General features: G+C 37.7%; 1 protein-coding gene across 7 annotated transcripts in view; it reads left to right on the forward strand.

Moving 5' to 3' along the window:
- ANKS1B (ankyrin repeat and sterile alpha motif domain containing 1B) overlaps positions 1-18,240 on the forward strand; it is an 862,484-nt gene that overhangs the window by 488,434 nt on the left and 355,810 nt on the right. For 4 of the 7 annotated variants that reach the window (XM_072973193.1, XM_072973192.1, XM_072973191.1 and 1 more), the window contains exon 15: positions 7,380-7,486. In XM_072973193.1, the coding sequence (XP_072829294.1) occupies positions 7,380-7,486 (107 nt within the window). Of the gene's footprint in view, positions 1-7,282; positions 7,487-18,240 lie in introns of those variants that run through there. The other 3 variants (XM_031683227.2, XM_072973194.1, XM_031683229.2) reach the window with 1 other exon arrangement.

The following is an 18,240-nucleotide window of genomic DNA, read 5'->3' on the forward strand; positions in this document are numbered from 1 at the left end:
AGTCAAGAAGTATATCTTCCCCAACTTTATTCTTCTTTTTCAAAGTTATTCTTGTCATTCTTGGTCCTTTGCATTTCCATATGAATTTTAGGAGAAGCTTGACAATTTCCATACACACAAAAGAAACCTCCTGGAATTTTTATTGGGATTACATTGAATCTACAGATAAATTTAGGAAGAAGTGACTTGTTAACAGTGTTGAGTTTTCCAATCCATGAATGCAGTATTCCTTTCCGTTTATTTAGGTTCTATGTGATTTCTTCCAGCAATGCCTTATAATTTTAAGTGCACTAGTCTGGCGCTTCTTTTGACAGATTTACTTCTTAAAATTTCATGTTTTTGATGGAATTGTAAATTATACTCATTTTTATTTGAAGTTCTTTTTATTGTTAGTATATAGAAGTACAAATGATTTGGGGATATTGATCTTATATCCTGCAACCTTGCTAAGCTTACTTATTCTGGTAGCTTTTATATGAGTCTAGTGGCACTGTATATATAGGTAATCATGTCATATGTGAACATAAACAGTTTGACTTCTTCCTTTCCAATCTGGATACATTTTATTTCTTTTTTATGATTTATTGTGCTGATTAGAACCTCCAATGCAATGTTATATAGAAGTGCTGAGGGTGGACATCCTTTCCTAGTTTCCTGAACTTAGCTGGAAAGCATTTGGTCTTTCACAGTTAAGTGTGGTACTAGCTATAGATTGCTTATCCCAGAGAAATGGAAACTTATGTTCACACGAAAAACCTCTACAAAAATGTTTATAACTGCTTTATTCATACTAGTCAAAAATGGGAAACAACCCAAATGTCCTTCAGTGGCTGAATCATTAAGCAAACTATGCTATAGCCATACTGTGGAATACTCCTCAGCAATAGAAGAGAATGACCTATCAACACACAGAATAATTTGTATGGATTTCAAGGGACTCATGCCAAATGAAAACAGTTGATCCCAAAGGCTACATATTATATGATTCTATTCATATAATATTCTTGAAATGACAAAATGATCGAGATGGAGAACAGATTAGTAGTTGCCAGAACTTAAAGAGAGGGATAGGGAGAGAAATAGCCATGGCTATGAAGAAGTAGCAGGAGGTATGCTTGAAATGGTACTGTCTTCATCTTGACTGTGATGATGGTTGCACAATCTGCACATATGATAAAATTGCATAAAACTAAACACACACACACATGCGCGTGCACACACACACACACAATTGTATGTAAAACTGGAGAAATCTGAATAAGATCAGTGGATTTCATCAATGCCAACTATCTGGTTGTGATATCACACTACAGTTCAACAAGATGTTACCACTGGGGAAAACTGGGTGAGTCTGTACAGAATCTCTCTTTCTTATTATGTCTTGTAACTGCATGTGAATTATCTCAAAATACAAAGTTTTAAAAAAGAAAATGAAGGGTTGAGACTGGAGATATCCAAGAACTGAATAAAGCATCATGTATCCATACTGTGGACTATTATGCAGCTATTTAATAGAACAAATTAGAGCTTACCATTTACTTGGTAGATTTTTCATAAGGCTTTGTTGAATGAAAAAAGTAAGGTTCAGAAATATGAGTGTGATACGATTCTACTTTTAAGAAACAATGTCCAAAAATACCCCTACATATACTTATCACTTATGTGTGTGTGTGTGTATATATATATATATATATATATATGTATATATATTTGTACATAGCTCTGTGTGTGTGATTTAACAATGGATAAATATATGTGAAGATACATGCTAGTTTGTCAACATGAATTACCTTGAGGGAAGGATGAATGGTATGGATGGTATGGAGGGACTGAGGGAAGGAGTAACTAGAAAAATGGACAAAGAAAAAAAATAGAGACAGCACTAAAAGTACTAACATGTAAAACAATAGCAAATTATTCTTATATGCAGTTATGTGTGTGTTTTGTGTTCTTATAAATTTACAGAAAATTTAAGATTTATTTTTGTTGCTTTTTATTATTCTTCTTCAATGGTTGCAAATTTATTGAGTTATACTTTATATACCATTCAGTTCACCCAAAGTGTACAGTTCAGTGGTTTTTAATATATTCACAAAGCTGTGCAACTGTCACCACAGTAAATTTTGAAACATTTTTATCATCCTGAAAGGAAATGCCATAGCCACTAAGAGTCACTCCCCTTTTACTCCCAATTCCCTCTCTCTATCCCTAGGCAACCACTAACCTACTTTGTTTCTATAGATTTGTCTATTATGGATATTTCATGTAAGTGGAATCATAAGATATATGATATTTTGTGTCTGGCTTCTTTTACTTAACATAATGTTTTCAAGTTCATCCATGTTGTAGCATCTATCAACTTTTTCTTTTTATTGCCAAATAATATTCCATTTTATAGCCATATCATATGAAATTTATCCATTCAAGGGCACACCCTTGCCCATGTGCAGAGTTATCCAGGATCCAGGGATGACAGTGATTATAGCAAAGTCCCTCTTGTCTCTTTCCCTAATCTTTCTGTAAAAGCTGTCTCCCTCAGTTGGTATCACACTCAGATATTAGCTTTCCCTAATTGCCAGCTGGTTGTTCTCTTGTTTTTCACCACAATTCCCTGATATGCGAATCGCTCCAGAGTCTGGTTCAATTACATTTGAGCAGGAGTAGTTTTTGAGGCCAGTCTTTGAAGTTTGTTCTGACCCCAGGAGGGCATTTCTAAGCTGTCTCTTTTCCTGGTTCTCTGAAACTATCTGGCTACTATTTAGCTTGTTGTCCTAATGCCTCCTTTTAATTGCTTACTCCAAAATCTCCATTCTTTTTAATAGTCACCTTAGACTTGAACTTCCTCATACTCTACATCAGATAAAATCAATTCCTTGGGATAGAGCTTTAGAGGTATCTGTATTCTTAGGGACCCTTTGTCAAACATTACGAGCCCGTGTTCTGAGCATTGGGCTGGGATGGTAGCCTCTGGTCTTCTCATCTCAGCCTGCCCTTCTGGGCATGGAACCTCAGCCCTGCAAGGAAGCAGGAATGAGGGCAATCAGAACCTCACTATTCTCGACCTCCCACAAGTAGGATAGAGCTTCCACTTTACGAATGGGGGCTGCTCGGACAGAGGGAGTGCATGACCACTCAGCTACACTCACCGGGAATCTAACCTCTGCAACTTGGAGTTAGAGAGTATTAGAAATGCTGCTGGCCCGCCCTTTTAATAAGATACCATATCCCTTGGATGGGAGCTGAGGAGACAGAAGCCATCCATCCTCTTGGGCACACCCACCCAGAGTGGAGCTTCTTTCAAGCTGACTTGGGGAAGGAAGTGTGGGAGGGAGCAAATCATGGCTCAGGTGCCATAGAGTCTCTGTTCTTACCAAGTTTTAGTAGATTTTCTTGAATAAATATTTCTTCATCCTTTTTATGTTCTTAGGACAATTTCCAGAGACTTTTAATTGGTTGTTTAATTTTGTTTGGTTTTTTAATACAATTTTTTCCAGTTAAGTTTGTTTGGTTGGGGATAGGGCCTCACATTGCCATTGTTGAAGTGTTCCCCCCCAGAATTATTTTTTTAAAGGCTGTGCCAAAGAAAATTCCTAGTTTCATCACATAGGCCGAGCTTTAATTTTCTTATCTGTAAATGGGGCTAATATTCCACACCACACTGCCTGGGACTAGTAACCCTAAGTAACTGTTAGTTTCTTCTTTCCCTCCTCTTATCTCACTTTTGGGGCTTAGAGAAGTTCTAGTTGAATAAAGATGCCTGCCCAATAATGCATTGTCATGTTTAAAAATTTTAAATCTCCAAGAAAGTATCTCAAGCAAAGTGAGAAGTATATGTAAACACTTTTAAAAACTGATCATCAGACCTGAACCAGGGTCCTTTTAGAGTTTCCGCTCATGAGAATATACTTTAACAAAACCAGAAACCTCATGACTCAAGGTCTCTTTCTTCTTCCTCCCCTTCTCTCAACACCTACCCCTACCCCAATCTCTTCCAACTCACTTCCCTCCTGCATTAAAACCTTCCACCAACATATGAGAATTACTGAATAGAAACTAAATGATTGAATAGTTAAAAGAATAAAATTTAGTCAGCCTTTGTGAAGATTTGTAAAGTGACTAGTAATCAGTATTCTCTCTGAGCTGTTTTTGTGCAGCAATCTGGACCTTGAAATAACCCTCATCTCTCTCTCTCTCGCTCTCTCGCTCTCTCTTCCTCCCCCTATCTTTCTTTCTATTAAGAAGTGACAATTCTGTGAAAGTCATTTCCAGTCCTGCGTGTTTATTCATTTAACAAAGATGATTTAATGCCTAGACTGTGTGTAGCACTCTTCTAGGTACTTGGTCCCTGGAATGCATCTTAAGAGATGAGATGGGATTTGAGGAGCTGCCCAATCAGCATATGCCTCACCAAACCAAAACATGATTGTCATGTTTGCTTAATCTTTATGCAGCTCATAGCTTAAAATGATCGGAAGGAATATCTTTTTATTTGTGAGGGGGGTTCTCTTTATATATTTTTAATTGAATTGGGGGTGTGACCCAAGGAGAGGCTCTAATTGATGCTTAACCTTTATCTCCACCTTGTACTAGCTTTAGACCTGGCCAAGGACAAATAGCATCTTGCTTTCAAAATCTCATGCAGGTAATATTGAACAACCAGAATCCCTTAAAATTGATTCCTAAACTGCTACAAATGTTTTGAGCTTCTTAAAAGATCTAGAACCTGGTTGGTTCTACTTAAAAACCTAGCAATCTTCTTTTAAATAAAGAATTTAGAGAACAGATAGACTTATAAAAATTTTAACCTGAAACTAGGGGGATTTTATGTACTTTGGATTGTGAACTGAAAATTACATTATTTTGTTTAGCGGTGCATAATTAACCCTTACTACTTTCAGTATTAGCAAGAAATACTCCTACATTTAAGAAATGTCTTGTATATAAATAACTATAATGTTAGACAGAAAATATTTGTTATAATAGAGAAGCTAAAAATTCCACTTAAAACAGATAAGGAACAGATTTATTCCTCTTAGACAGGATTAGAAATTGTTTCATAAAGGAAATGTCATCTGGTCCAAAGCCAATGAGAGGGCAGAAATGTAGGGACATCATAAAAGCAACCCAAGTACGTTACAGGCTGCTTTTAGAGACCAGCCAGTAATCCCACGTGACTGGAGCACTGGGAAAAGGGAAATGAAATTCAAGGATTTGTAGTAATCGTGAAGACCCTGAAATGTCATCAACGGAGTTGGTTTATTTTGAAGCCAACTGAAAACCATGGAAGGGTTTCGAAACAGGGAGTTATAATCAAAACTTCCTTAAAGAGATTATTCTGACACCCATGTATAAAATAGATTAAAAAAAAATCAGAGGTTGGAAGACCAGTAAAGAGGCCAGGTGGACCTGAACTGAGAGAGCAAAATCACAGTAGATGTCAGTTCTATAAACATGAAACAGGAATCAGAATCAAGGGAATGGATGCAAGAGCTACTATAATGAGGATGACCAGAACTTGGGAACCAATGCCAGCAGTTAAAGAGAGAGCACAAGATGTTTTGCAGTTGGATGTCTGTGTTCTAGGGAGGTTGACAATGTTCTTAAAAAGAATAAGGAAAAAGAAAGATAAGGTTTGGGGAAAGAAGGAAAGTGATGTTTCACTTATTCAATAAATATTTATTGAGCACTTACTTTGTATCAGGAACTGTTCCAGGTGACAGAGACCTATCTTTAATTTTTAAAACACTTTATGTTGTCAAGTCAGTGTTCCCAGTCTGTGTGACTCAAAGGCAGAACAGGAGCCAGGGAGTAGGAGTCAAGTAGGAAGTAAAATATCTTTTGGGGGGGGGGTTCTCTTTATATATTTTTAATTGAAGTATAGTCAGTTATAATGTGTCAATTTCCGGTAGTAAAATATCTTTCTAATAAATGGCGGCTTTTTGTTAAGTAGTAAGAGCTCTGTTACAGGCAGTATTCCAGCATAAGTTGGATGATATTCCCCCAGGAACGCTGTGACAAGGGATTCCTGCATGAAGAGGGACTAACCTTTCTGCAAGTTCTCTCCCAATCTTAAGGAAGAGTCTGTTCTTTCATGATCTGTTCCTATGGGTTCTACTATTAATCTCTGGTTTCTCTCAATTATTAAATAAATTGCTCAGTCTGTCTGCCATTCAGTAAAACTCACACATTTATATCTGTTACTAAATTTTATTTTTGGTTAGGGCTCTTCTTTATTAAAAATTCTACCCAGTAATGTTACCTTTAGAGCTAATTTAGAATGCCAACCCTGGTAGACTGGGTTATTAATATCAGAGGGGAAAAGGACTTCTTGTGCCTAATAGTATTTTTGTTTGGAAGAAGCCTCGCAGATGAGAAATGAATTATCTTGACTTCAAGATTGCGATGCAGTTTCTATATTTTGCAGTAATTCAAGAAGGAAAAAAAAATACCTCAGAGAGGTTCATTTTGATACAGCATGGTAAAGAAAGAGAATAATTGTTCTCCAAGCACTGCAGAGCTTTAGATCGGAAACATATATCTGTGCTGCATGTAAAAAAAGAAGAAAGGGAAAGAAAGAGGAAAAAAGGAACAAGGGAACCTGTAGGGAGCTCGCCTATAAGCTATAGTTAAAGCTTTGCATTTCCTGGTGTCTTTTGAAACGTCAGATTCCACAACAAATAGCTCTGTAACGTATAACCAGTATGAAGATTCAATTCAGATTTAAGCACTTTGGTTTGCGTTTGAATCTTGCTATTTTCTGCATTTGTTTTGACTGCTCTCATCATTCAAGATTGACGCTTGGATGGGTGTGTAGGAGGAAGCAGCAGCAGCAGGCTTACAGCTTGCAGACAAAAAAAATCTGCCTTATCTGATGGCTATTATTGAAAATGCGAGGTGTAGCCTGGGCTGGGTAATGAAGGGGAGCGAGCGAGGGGGAGCACGGAGCATGGAGCTGCATACTGATGAGTGTAGGAGTACTTGATAAAAAGAATTCTGGCTGCCGGCCGTGCATTGCTCATTGTGGAGTACTCCAACAATCACATAGAACGCAGACCAGCCTAAGCTGACAGCTTGATATGCCTTCTTCTGCTGCCTGGTTTTGGGGGCTGTATGACGTACTGGTCGGTAGTAAAGATTAATATGTAAGAAATGTGGAGCTAGGATCAAGTCATACTCTACAGCCTGCCTGGCAAACTATGTTTTACTTCTGACTTTGCTCTCTCGCTGAGAACATTAATCTGTCAAGCTGGCGGGCTCCTTTGATAGCAACTTTCCCAGGAGCATGATGTGGCAATGCCACCTCTCAGCCCAGGACTACCGCTATTACCCCGTGGACGGCTACTCCCTGCTTAAACGCTTCCCTCTTCATCCTCTTACAGGACCCCGATGCCCTGTCCAAACAGTGGGACAATGGTTGGAAAGCATTGGGCTACCTCAGTACGAGAACCACCTGATGGCTAATGGATTTGACAATGTGCAGTTTATGGTAAGATGCTCTCTGTGTCCACAGAGCTGCCTTTTGTCTGTCTTTTCTTCTTATGTGTCTTACACGGCTCAGAGGCAGCCTGATTTGCACCAAAACCGGTCAGTTTTATATGTGTAACTGCATCAGAAAATCGGATGCCCTTAGGACTGAACTTATTGTGTACATATAGACACTTGCTGAAAAATGAGATCTATGTGCATCCATATACTTGTGTATTATATGAATGAACTGGTGCGAGTACTATTTATAGGCAGTGAAAGATTAACATTTATATTCTCCCTGTCATTCTTTGTGTGATTTTTATAAATTTGTAATCTTGGAATACCCAGTTATATTATAGCACTCTCCAGTTAATTCTAGGTTCCTAAAACATATTATTTCATTTGAACGCCAGCATTTTAGTGGTTAATTAGACAATTTGTCATGTTTACCATGTGAAGATCATTTTTTCCCTGATAATTGTCTGATAAGCAGTTTAAATTGTGTGGGTGACCTTTAGTTCGTTAGCAAACTACTTCAGATGGTCAATGATAGAGAGCTTTCACTTACTTCATATGCTGATTAAAGAGCAATGAGGTATTGTTTATTTCTGTAAGTAAAAAACAAACACTTCAGTCAATTAACTGTCAATATCTAGAAAGAGAGGCTGATGGACTAGGAACATTCGTGTACTTCTGAATACTGGTCTGCCTGCAAACTAAATCTGGTGTGTGCCAGCTTCCCACTGTGATGAATATAGGTGAGGAAGGAGGATGGGGAGATGTGCAGACCCATAATACAGCTTTCTAATCATTTACATACCACCCCCAGTGCTCATCAGTTTCCCTTGTTAAGCTACGTCACAGTCCTCAATACCTTTCCTTGCTTTTAAGGTCCCATCACACAATATTACTGATCCCTAAATTTAGAGAGAGCTATATAATATAGGCATGTAGCACATAAATGGCTTGCAGAAACAATTAATAGCCATTTCCAAATAAAATGCTGGGGCTAACACCTGAAGCTTATTAATAACAGAATTGATAACACAATACTGAGAGCTGGTCATGTCTTTTTATTTCCATTTGAGATTATTTTCTCCAAGCTTGTCTTGACTATTGTAGATTTGAAAATTATTCAAATTGTTAAACTTCTGCTTCTTCTCCAAAAATATGTGTGCCCTGTGAGCTTTTTATAAAAAGCTACATAAAGGTAGTAAGACATATGAGCTATAAGTAATTCTATCCATCGAATCCTTTATGAACCTATTTTTTATAATGAGATATAAAGCCACTGTTATTTTTCTCATGTCTAAGAATACTGTCACTGACTAGACTGATATTGTGGGTATTGAAATAGAGAAAAAGTGAAATTGCTTCAATTGCTATGAGTCTTAGGACACTGAGCAGAATTAGGACAGACTTAGGGCACTAAACATGACACTAAGAATTAGAGGAACTGTCAAACAGAATGAAAGTCTTTTCATCGTTATTTATGCACATGTTGATAAGTCTTTATTCTCTCTCCTTACCTTTGCTTGAAGTAAGACTTTCTCATTTCCACTCCTCAAACCCTTGTCCAAATTTATTCTGGTCCCATGAGAAGTTAGGTAGGAATTTGGATTCTCTGGATTATTTGTCTGCTTTGAAAGATTTAAATTCAGCATAATTTTCTTCCGAATGTTAAATACTTTTGAACAAATATAATCTCTTTTTGAAAGCCCAATTCAAAGGTTAATCAAACAGGTTTCAAATAAGCATTTGGAGATCGTAGAAAAGTATTCATGAATGAAATATGTATAAGCATCCCAAAATTGATCTGGGAGGCACAAATCCTGGACATGTGTGACAAAACCAAGGTCTGATCTTTTCCATAGATAATTGTCTTTATTTTTTTTAATTTCAAGTATTGTATATAATTTTCCAGAAATTAAGAAAACATGGTTAATTCAGATGAATCAATCAAATATTTTCTGCATGAGATAGAATTAACTTTAAAATTCTGAATTGTAATTCAGAGGAGTTAATTAATTATGAAAATGAAGCAAATCATAAAATGGTGTTACCAATTATTACTTTACATGTAGCTATACACCATTTATTTACTACTCGTATCATAGAATCAATTTCTGCCTCTAAAAAAATTATTTATTGATCTCCATAATCTAATTTATTTAATTATGAACTTAGTTAAAGTACCCTAATATGATCAGCCAACTTTAAGAAACAGATTTCATTAATGTGGTGAAAAATCTGTTAGACCCGCTTGGTCTTCACTCAGTATCATATTCTAGCTTTTGTTTTTCTTGAAGCACATTCTGACCTGCGTTTATTCATCCTGTTGCCTAAGCAACAAGCACCACACTCCTATTAACTATGATGTAGTGCAGGTCTTATTAGCTTTTTAGAACAAGACAGTAGAGACTGCAAAAGGATATAATTAATGTTGGTTGAAACATCATAGTACATCCATGCATAGATATACTTTATTTAGGAAACATTCTCGAGTCAATTTTTCATTTAATCAGTATTCCATTAACAAATGTGAGTTTCAAAGGGTCCATATAAGTAACTTGCAAAGTATTGAAAGCTTTAAGAAAAAATTTTGTTAACTCTGTTCTACATGCTCTTACACATAAGCGCAACATATGGATGATTTATGCACCTGGCTATGATTAACTTTAATAAAGATTTATTACATCAATTCCTCAACATGGTTAGAAAAGTAGGACCCCCATTTATTTTTAGATATTTATCAATCATTGCTTCTTTGGGCTCTTAAAACTTATCCTTGATTTTATTGATGTGTCAAATTTTATTTTTCAATAGCTGAAAGTCAAAATTCCAAACTTTTTCTTTGTGTATTTGGTTCTGGTTTGCAGAATAGTTGTGCGCACAGTATTGACCCTTATGTATTCTTAAAAAATAAAAAATAAATGGAAATTGGTACAAAGAATAGCTGCAAAAGTACATGGGGTCACCTAAGACTTTGGAAAAGTCAGATCCATGTTGCAACCAGAAGTTCCTTCAACACAGAACCCTTTGTCTGAAGACTTATCCGAGCCCTACTCTACCTGCTCTCTCTGAAGTCATACATCATCAGCTCCCTTCCAATTAGGCATGTCTGCCTGTACTCACTGGCCTTGGGGAATACTGCCATAGTCCTCTGACATCCCACCCATTTTCCCCAACTTTGCAACACACAAAATGTGTCTAAGTTTCGACTTTACATTTCTTTTCATCAAGGAGTTTAGGTGTGAAGTGATTACTATACAAAATGCACATGCTGATTTACTTCCTTATTATATATGTTTCTACCATCATCTCTTTTCCTAGCCTGATGACTGCTTCCCAAAATTTAAGTCTCAAACTACCTATCCTTGTCGTGATGACGGCTCATTTGTACTCTGCCTCAGCCTCCACAGCTATTTCCTTTCCTTTCTCTCTGTCTTTTATCCTCAAAGGTCTAACTCAGTTCCTGCCTTGTTTCTGTAGCTTTGCTTGAGGATTCCAGTCCTTAGCAGCCTCTCTTTTCTCTGAACTCATGTATTGGTTGTATTCAGCATGAAAAATTACATTTGGCATGCCATTATTCACTCTCTAGAATTAGGAGTTAAGTTTTCACTTGTATATATATCATCTCCCCAAAACTGGAAGCCATTCAGATCCAAGTTCTGCGGATTCAATTTCCTTTCCTTTCTCACACTCCTAGCACAATGTTGTGTACCCAGAAATCTCCCCATAAAAACTGGATGCACAGCAGAATGGTGTAGATGGACCGCCAGCCTCATTTTTAAACTGGAAGCCTTGTTTTACCAGTGGAAACATAGAGCATTAGTACCCTTCATTCATTCACACAATAAATACTCCATAAATATTGTTTGTGGGCTAGGGACAGTCTTAATTCCTAGCGATGTAGCAGTAAATGATACATGATCTTTGACCTCAGGCAGGTTACAGTATTGCTCTCAGAACTATCATATTATTTGCATGGACATTGCTCACACATTCCTTCATATGCTCACACACGTGTATACACACCCTATGTCACGAGGGTCTTGCCCCTCATCTTTCCATATAATCACCATTCTTCAACATATTACTTACTAGCAATTTTTTTTTAGCAACAAATTGCAGTAGGTAATGGAAAAGGTAAAAATCTAACATCGCATGGAATAAAAGAAGATAAAATTACTGATAACATCAAAACACTGGCTGTGTTATGATTTATAGTCCAAAGACTGTATTAAGAAGTTTATATTACTTGGAAGACTGACCCATATCTTCACCATGATAACTAGCTAACAATCATATTTGTCACCTCTAATTAAAAAGGGGGAAGAATAAAATTATACCAACTCATTTTTTAAACATCTCCTATGTTTCAAGTAATTGCTATCGAGGTTGGGCTGGGATGCTTTAACCACTATTAAAATATTCAAAATACAGCCTTTACAGAGTAAGATATAAAAATAATATCAGGAGCCCTATGTGAACTGGCATTCTGTACACTTGGGTAGATAGCCTTCATAAAGAACTGAAGGTCAAAGCGAGTACTGCCTGTTAGATACTGAAGTGGAGTCACAGAGTCCTTGGAAGTCATTCACTGAGCTAAAGATCTGAGCAAGATTGATCTTATAAGTATTTAATTGAAACTTTTTTTCATTTTTGTGGTATATTTTACATGCTAATAGACTTCTCTTTTCTGCTCTTATATAACTTTTCTGTAATACGAGCACCATTTGCGGTTGACCTGATAAAATGATCTTTTAAGTATCTTAGCAGCATGTTATGATCCAAGTAAGAAGTTAAATTTGTGAAGCAGAAAAATAAATTGTCTCTAAAGGGTAAGACTAATAACCTCCGTGATGATTTCCTGTTTCAAACATTGCTTAAGAAAATGTTATAAAGGTACTGAGATTTAAAGGTATAAAAGAAATATACCTGCCACACTCCCTACGGCTTCCTGTTTCTGAAACAGGCTAGGCTCTGAATTGAGTGGGTGGCTTTATATCAGAAGTGCAGCTATAATTTTCCAAACTCATTTAGGCCAGTAGTTATACACCCACTTTTGCAAAAAATAAAAAAGTTTTTTTCAACTATAAGCCTTTAAGTTCTGTTGGTAACCAAAAGTCAAAGCCAGGAGGGAGTTATTCTTTATTTGGACCACGGCTTAATTACAAATATAATAGGCAGTAGCCTCACAGTGATATGAGAGAGAGAGAGAGAGAGAAGTAAGATTTCTCATTTCCACTGTCTTGTTTCTGTATGATTCGGTTTACTCACCTATAAAATCAATCTAATGAAAGATCCAGGAGAAATGTTCTTTGGGCTTGTTATTTAATATTTTGAGCTCTTTAAAGATGCAGGGTACAATATTGGTGCTGGCAGAGCTATTAATTGTTCTTGTAGATCTCATTAGCCTCGGAAGGACTCTGCTTGCTTGTGCAGCAGAAAGTCAGAAACGAGGGCATGTGCAGGGATGGTCATTTGAGAAGGATGGGCTTCAGAAAAAACAGTAGCCACCATTCTAATTTGGTGACACTAATGAGAAAAGAGCCTTTTCTCCCACCCAGAAGGGACTCTGATTGCATACTTAAGCATTAAAATATGCTGCCTCATTTTCTAATAATTCAGTACTACAACTCCCATTCCTAACTAATGCTCACATGAATTTAATTTAGTCGTGCAACATATTTGCATAATTTGGTCTCCAGTATTGCTTCAAATGACCTGGTCTTTGGGATGAGGAATTTACTTCGTGAATCCAAAAACTTACTAAAACTACTGAATGACAGACTAATTTTAAGAAATCCAGCCACAATTATATTTCTTTACTTCTTTAAATAGATCTCTCAAACTAATGTTCAGTGGTGATGGCCTCCGTTTTCTCATCTCCAGCACCTCCTTGACCCCATAATCCAGCCTGCTTCCCAACTCTTCAGCTAAAATTGTTCTCATTTAAGTCAGCTGTGAGCTGCTTCTTGCCAAATCCCACCACCCCCTCTTTTTTTCATTTTATTTCTCTTTGGCCTCTTTACAACATCTGATTTTTACTATCTACTCCTTATTGGTATTTATTCCCTTACTGAAATTTATTTTGGGGTCTGTGACATTACACTGCCCTTTCCAATCACTCCTATTTTCCTAATCCTCCTCCTTTTGAAGGTGGGCAGTGCTCAACTTGTCCATCCACTAGAGAAACCATTACTTCTCAGATCCACATCTGTCTCTATTCTTCATCTCTTTCTTCCTGGTGCCCAGTGCTATCCAGCTACTCAATAAACATTTCCAAACACATATATGTATACCAGACATTTAGCACAGACCTAGTATTGAATAAATAGCCAACAAATATTAAGTATTATTGTAGAATAATTACTCCAAAGTGATCTTTCTAAAGCACACATTTGCTTTAGCATGCCTCTGCTTAAAACCTTTCAGTGATTCTCAGTTACCTATGGGAGATTATATTTACAAAATCCTTCATATGTCTTTCGTATTCAGGATCTTTTATGACCTGCCAAATCCAACTTATTTTCCAGCTTCATCTATTACCATTCCTCTCTTTACCATTCTCTAGAACTGTATATTTTTCTGTCATTGCCTGGCCTTTGCACATGCTGCTGTCTCTGCTGAAAATTACCTTCCTTCTCCTCTTAACTCCTTTTTATCCTTCAGTTCTTAGCCTGGTTGTCCTTTCTTTCAGCTGTCACTTCTTCCCTGTCTCTACAGGTATGTCCAGGAACCCTTCTTCTGTAGCTCCCTTTCTTACCCCTTGTCTTCTTGGGCTGTATTGCCTATTTACTTGCCCACCTAAACCCACCAGCCCTGCCGCACACAAACAATAGAACAGGGGTCAGCAAACTTGTCTTGTAAAGGGCCAGATAGTAAATGTTTTAGATTTTGAAAGCTGTATGATCTCTGTCACAACTATTCTATTCTGCTGTTTATCATGAAAGTGGTCATAGATAAGACATAAATAAATGGGCCTGGCTATATTCAAATAAAACTTTATTTACAAAAAACAGGCAGATCTTGTCAATGGGCCATCGTTTGCCGTCCTTGCACTTGAGTTTGAACTCCTTGAGAGTTAGCAGTATGCTTTGATACTCTGTGTCTCCAGGGATAGCCCTTGGCTTAAATGTGTAGGCACAATAAATGTTTGATGAAATGAGGAAGGATGAAGGAAAGGAAGAAAGGAGAAAAAGAAAAGAGAAGGGGAGTCAGGAATCAGGCAGATGGCTCCAGCAAGATTCCTGAAGGTCTGTTTTGGTTTCAGAAGAACCCGGGCAATAGCTGAGGATATTCAGAGTGAGATCCAGCCTTCAGGAGTCTGACAAGAGCCAAGAGGGTGTTTTTGCTCTAACCAATCAGACTGGAGTATATTTTCAGCAAGGGAACTGCACAGGCATAGGAGCTAGAAAAACACAGCTGCAGAGGAAGCCTGTTATTCCCTCTGTTTGGAATTCCTTTCTCTTTCTTCTTCACCTCATTGTGCAGCATTGTTCATGATTGAGCCTAAGCATCACTTCCTCCAGAAAGTATTCCCCAATGCCCTTCTGTCATAACCGCCCCTTCTCTGTGCACCTCTGGCATCCTTTTCTTAGTCCTACTCTAGGCCTCATTAGATTGCATTGCAATTATGTTATCTGTTCAGATATCTGCCTCCCACCCCAGAAAATGAGATCCTTAGAGGCAGAGAGTGAGTCTTATTTATCTTTGTATTCCTAAAGCCTAGCACAATGCCTGGTATACAGTAGCTTCTCAATAAATATTGATTGGATGGCACTTTTAAGTTTTACTTAGTTATTTAGTTTCATATAAATTATCCCATGTATATCTCACCATATCCCTATCAGTAGTTATTAGTAGCCCCATACTATTAATGAAGATAAAGTTTTAAAAATTGTCCAGCCAGCACCTAGGTTTCAAAACCAAACTGCTTGGACCTAAAAGTCCCTGCTCAGTTCACTTCAAACCACACTATTTCATCATTCGTCCCTTCATTCATTCAACAAATGTATCTAAAGCTCCTGTTAGATTGCATACACTGAACAGGACACTGACCTGCCCTTCAAGCGCTCCCAGCTTGTTGGACTTCTGCTCCTTTGAGGGACCTCTTTATCTAACTTCTTCTTACCTCCCCACCTCCTCCCCACTACTTCTCAAGAGGACTTCTGCTTTACCAAGACTGAAACATCACTGCCAAACAAATACATACCTCCATTTTTTTTTTTTCATGATTTTCCTCCTACCTAACATAGCCTGTCTCCTCCCAATTGCCTATTCAAGGAAGACTCATTCCCTAAAGCCCTGGTCCCTCCATCTGCTCTGTGGAGACTTCCTCTGCCCTGCTCACCTCTTTAGCTTCATCTTTCCCCATCTCAGGCTCTGGCCATGTTGAATTAGTATAGTCTTACACTTGTGCCACACTGGCTTACGAGTCCTTGTCTTTGCACACTCTGCATCTTATGCACACTGTTCTCTGCCCGGAACAATACCTTCTTGCACTCCTTCTGAGCCTGGCTCACTCTTTCTTTAAAAGCTGTCTTACAGTTTCCTTCTGGGGACCCTTTCAAACAAATTCTTTGGTATTGCTCAGCTGTTCTTCAGTGGCCTCTCATGGCACCCTGCTCAGACCTCTGTTAGAGCAGGCTTATCATCCAGGGCTGAATTAGCTGCTTCTTTACTTCTTTCTTCCCTGAGAGTAAAGATGCTGTCTGTTTCAGTGTTACTTTCCTGGTCACTAGCACATAATTGGTCCTCAGATGAATGTACTGGGGCTGCCCTAACAAAGCGTCGCAAACTGTGACACAAATTGTCTCACAGTTCTGGACGCTGGAAGTCTGAGATGTCAGCAGGTATTAGCAGAGTCAGTTCCTCCGAGAGCTTTCAGGGGAATCTGTTATAGGCCTCTCTCCTTGACTTAGAGGTTTTTTCCCCCCATGTTTTCACATTGTCTTCCACCTGTGCATATCTGTGTCCAAATTTCCTCTTCTTAGAAGGACACCAATCATATTGAATTAGTCTACCCTAACGACCTAATTTTGATTTAACTATCTCTAAACACCTTGTCTTCAGGTAAAGTCACATTCTGAGGTACTGGGAGATTATGACTTCAACATATGAATTTGAGGGAGGGACACTGTCCAGTAATAGCAGTCCTCAATAAGAATGCATGCATATGCATCCTTTGTTTATTATCCTGCACATTGCCAAGCACAATCCATAACAGTTCCTCAATAAATACTTGCTTAATTGAATCAAAACCTATCTACTAGAGGTTTATATGAAATTTAAAATGTCTAAAGGATCTGATGTTACTTTATTCATTGATGATAAGTGCAATCTTCCTGACAATTTATAGTTTTGCATGATGGATAATCATATGCAAGGTCACACTGCTACTTAAGGTGAGAACCAGCAAGACCAGAACTGAGAACTTCCTACCTCTCTAGTCCTACATTATTTCCATTTTACTTTGCAGCGTTTGCTGGCCCCTAAATAAATCACATTTACAAGAAATGTTCATTTGTTTGCCATCCTTATAGTTGATAACTATCTGATAGAGATCCCAAAGGAATCAGTGACTTTCATAAGTAGTGTTTTTTAGGAAGGAAAGAAAATATAACCAATTTAATAATATAACTACTATTTATCAAGAGCTTGTTTTATACTTTTTTTGACAGACTCTCCCTCTCCCACAAATGTTACAAAGTATTTAGTGTTATTCCAGTTTTACAAATGACAAAATTTAGTTATTAAGAGATAACTATCTGTCTCAAAGCACTCAAGATTCAAACCCAGGTCAGTTTGAGTCCAAAGGGAAAAGATTTTCAATAAGAGTGGCTGTGCAACATCTGTGGGCAAGTGAGCAAGTTATGGTTCTGGACAAATAAAAGTAACATAAGCATTTCTTGTTCTTGGATGGGATAATGATTCAGAGGAGAACCAAGAAGAGAGGAATGAGAGAAGAAAAACTTGCCTCATGCAGAGAGTAGGTAGTCCAGACTAAGGAAACTTCCCACCACACACAGGGTTACAAAAATACAGGTGCACCTCCAGGTCAGGTCTGTCCTCAGACCATGAGATCTTCTGGATGGGGATCATTCCACGCATGCAGGAAACACTGCATTAAACAGGAACAATGTTCATGGAAGACATGATTTGCCCTTGAATCTAAGTCTTTCTAAGATGTAATGAGTTACCATTATGAGCAGCTACAAATTTCTACCCACAAGAAAACTCAAGCTAGAGAGACATAGAAACAGTGTCTTACAGGTCATGGCTCACAGGCCCCTGACTGCATCTCAGACTTCCTAATCTGGTCTGTGTGTACCATGCACATCATAGACAGTGGGAACTATCCATTCATTTAAGAGCATATGATCTAAAAGAGTACTGAGAAACAAAAGCCCTTATGACTCTACTTATAAATTATAGAAGCATATTAGAAGGAGAGAAAAATGCAATGAATTATTAATATAGGCTTCTGAATAGCAGGTCATTGATTTCTTCCCCTTGAGTCCACAGAATTAAATTTCAGATGGTTAAACTTTTACGTTCTGTCAGACTGAGCAAAGATGATTAGGATTCCTATCTAAAGTATTGTGGGACATCTTGGATTTATAAGCCAATGTCTGTTTAGATGGCTGGCAGGAAGAATAAGATTTGCCCTTCCAGAATTTTGAAGGAGTTCTTGGAATTAGGAGACCTAGAATCTAAAGTAGCTCAAGGTTTTATTCAACAGGAGTTAATTACTCATTGTTCTAT

Source organism: Vicugna pacos, chromosome 12, assembly GCF_048564905.1.
Source record: "Vicugna pacos chromosome 12, VicPac4, whole genome shotgun sequence".
Classification (NCBI taxonomy): Eukaryota; Metazoa; Chordata; class Mammalia; order Artiodactyla; family Camelidae; genus Vicugna; species Vicugna pacos.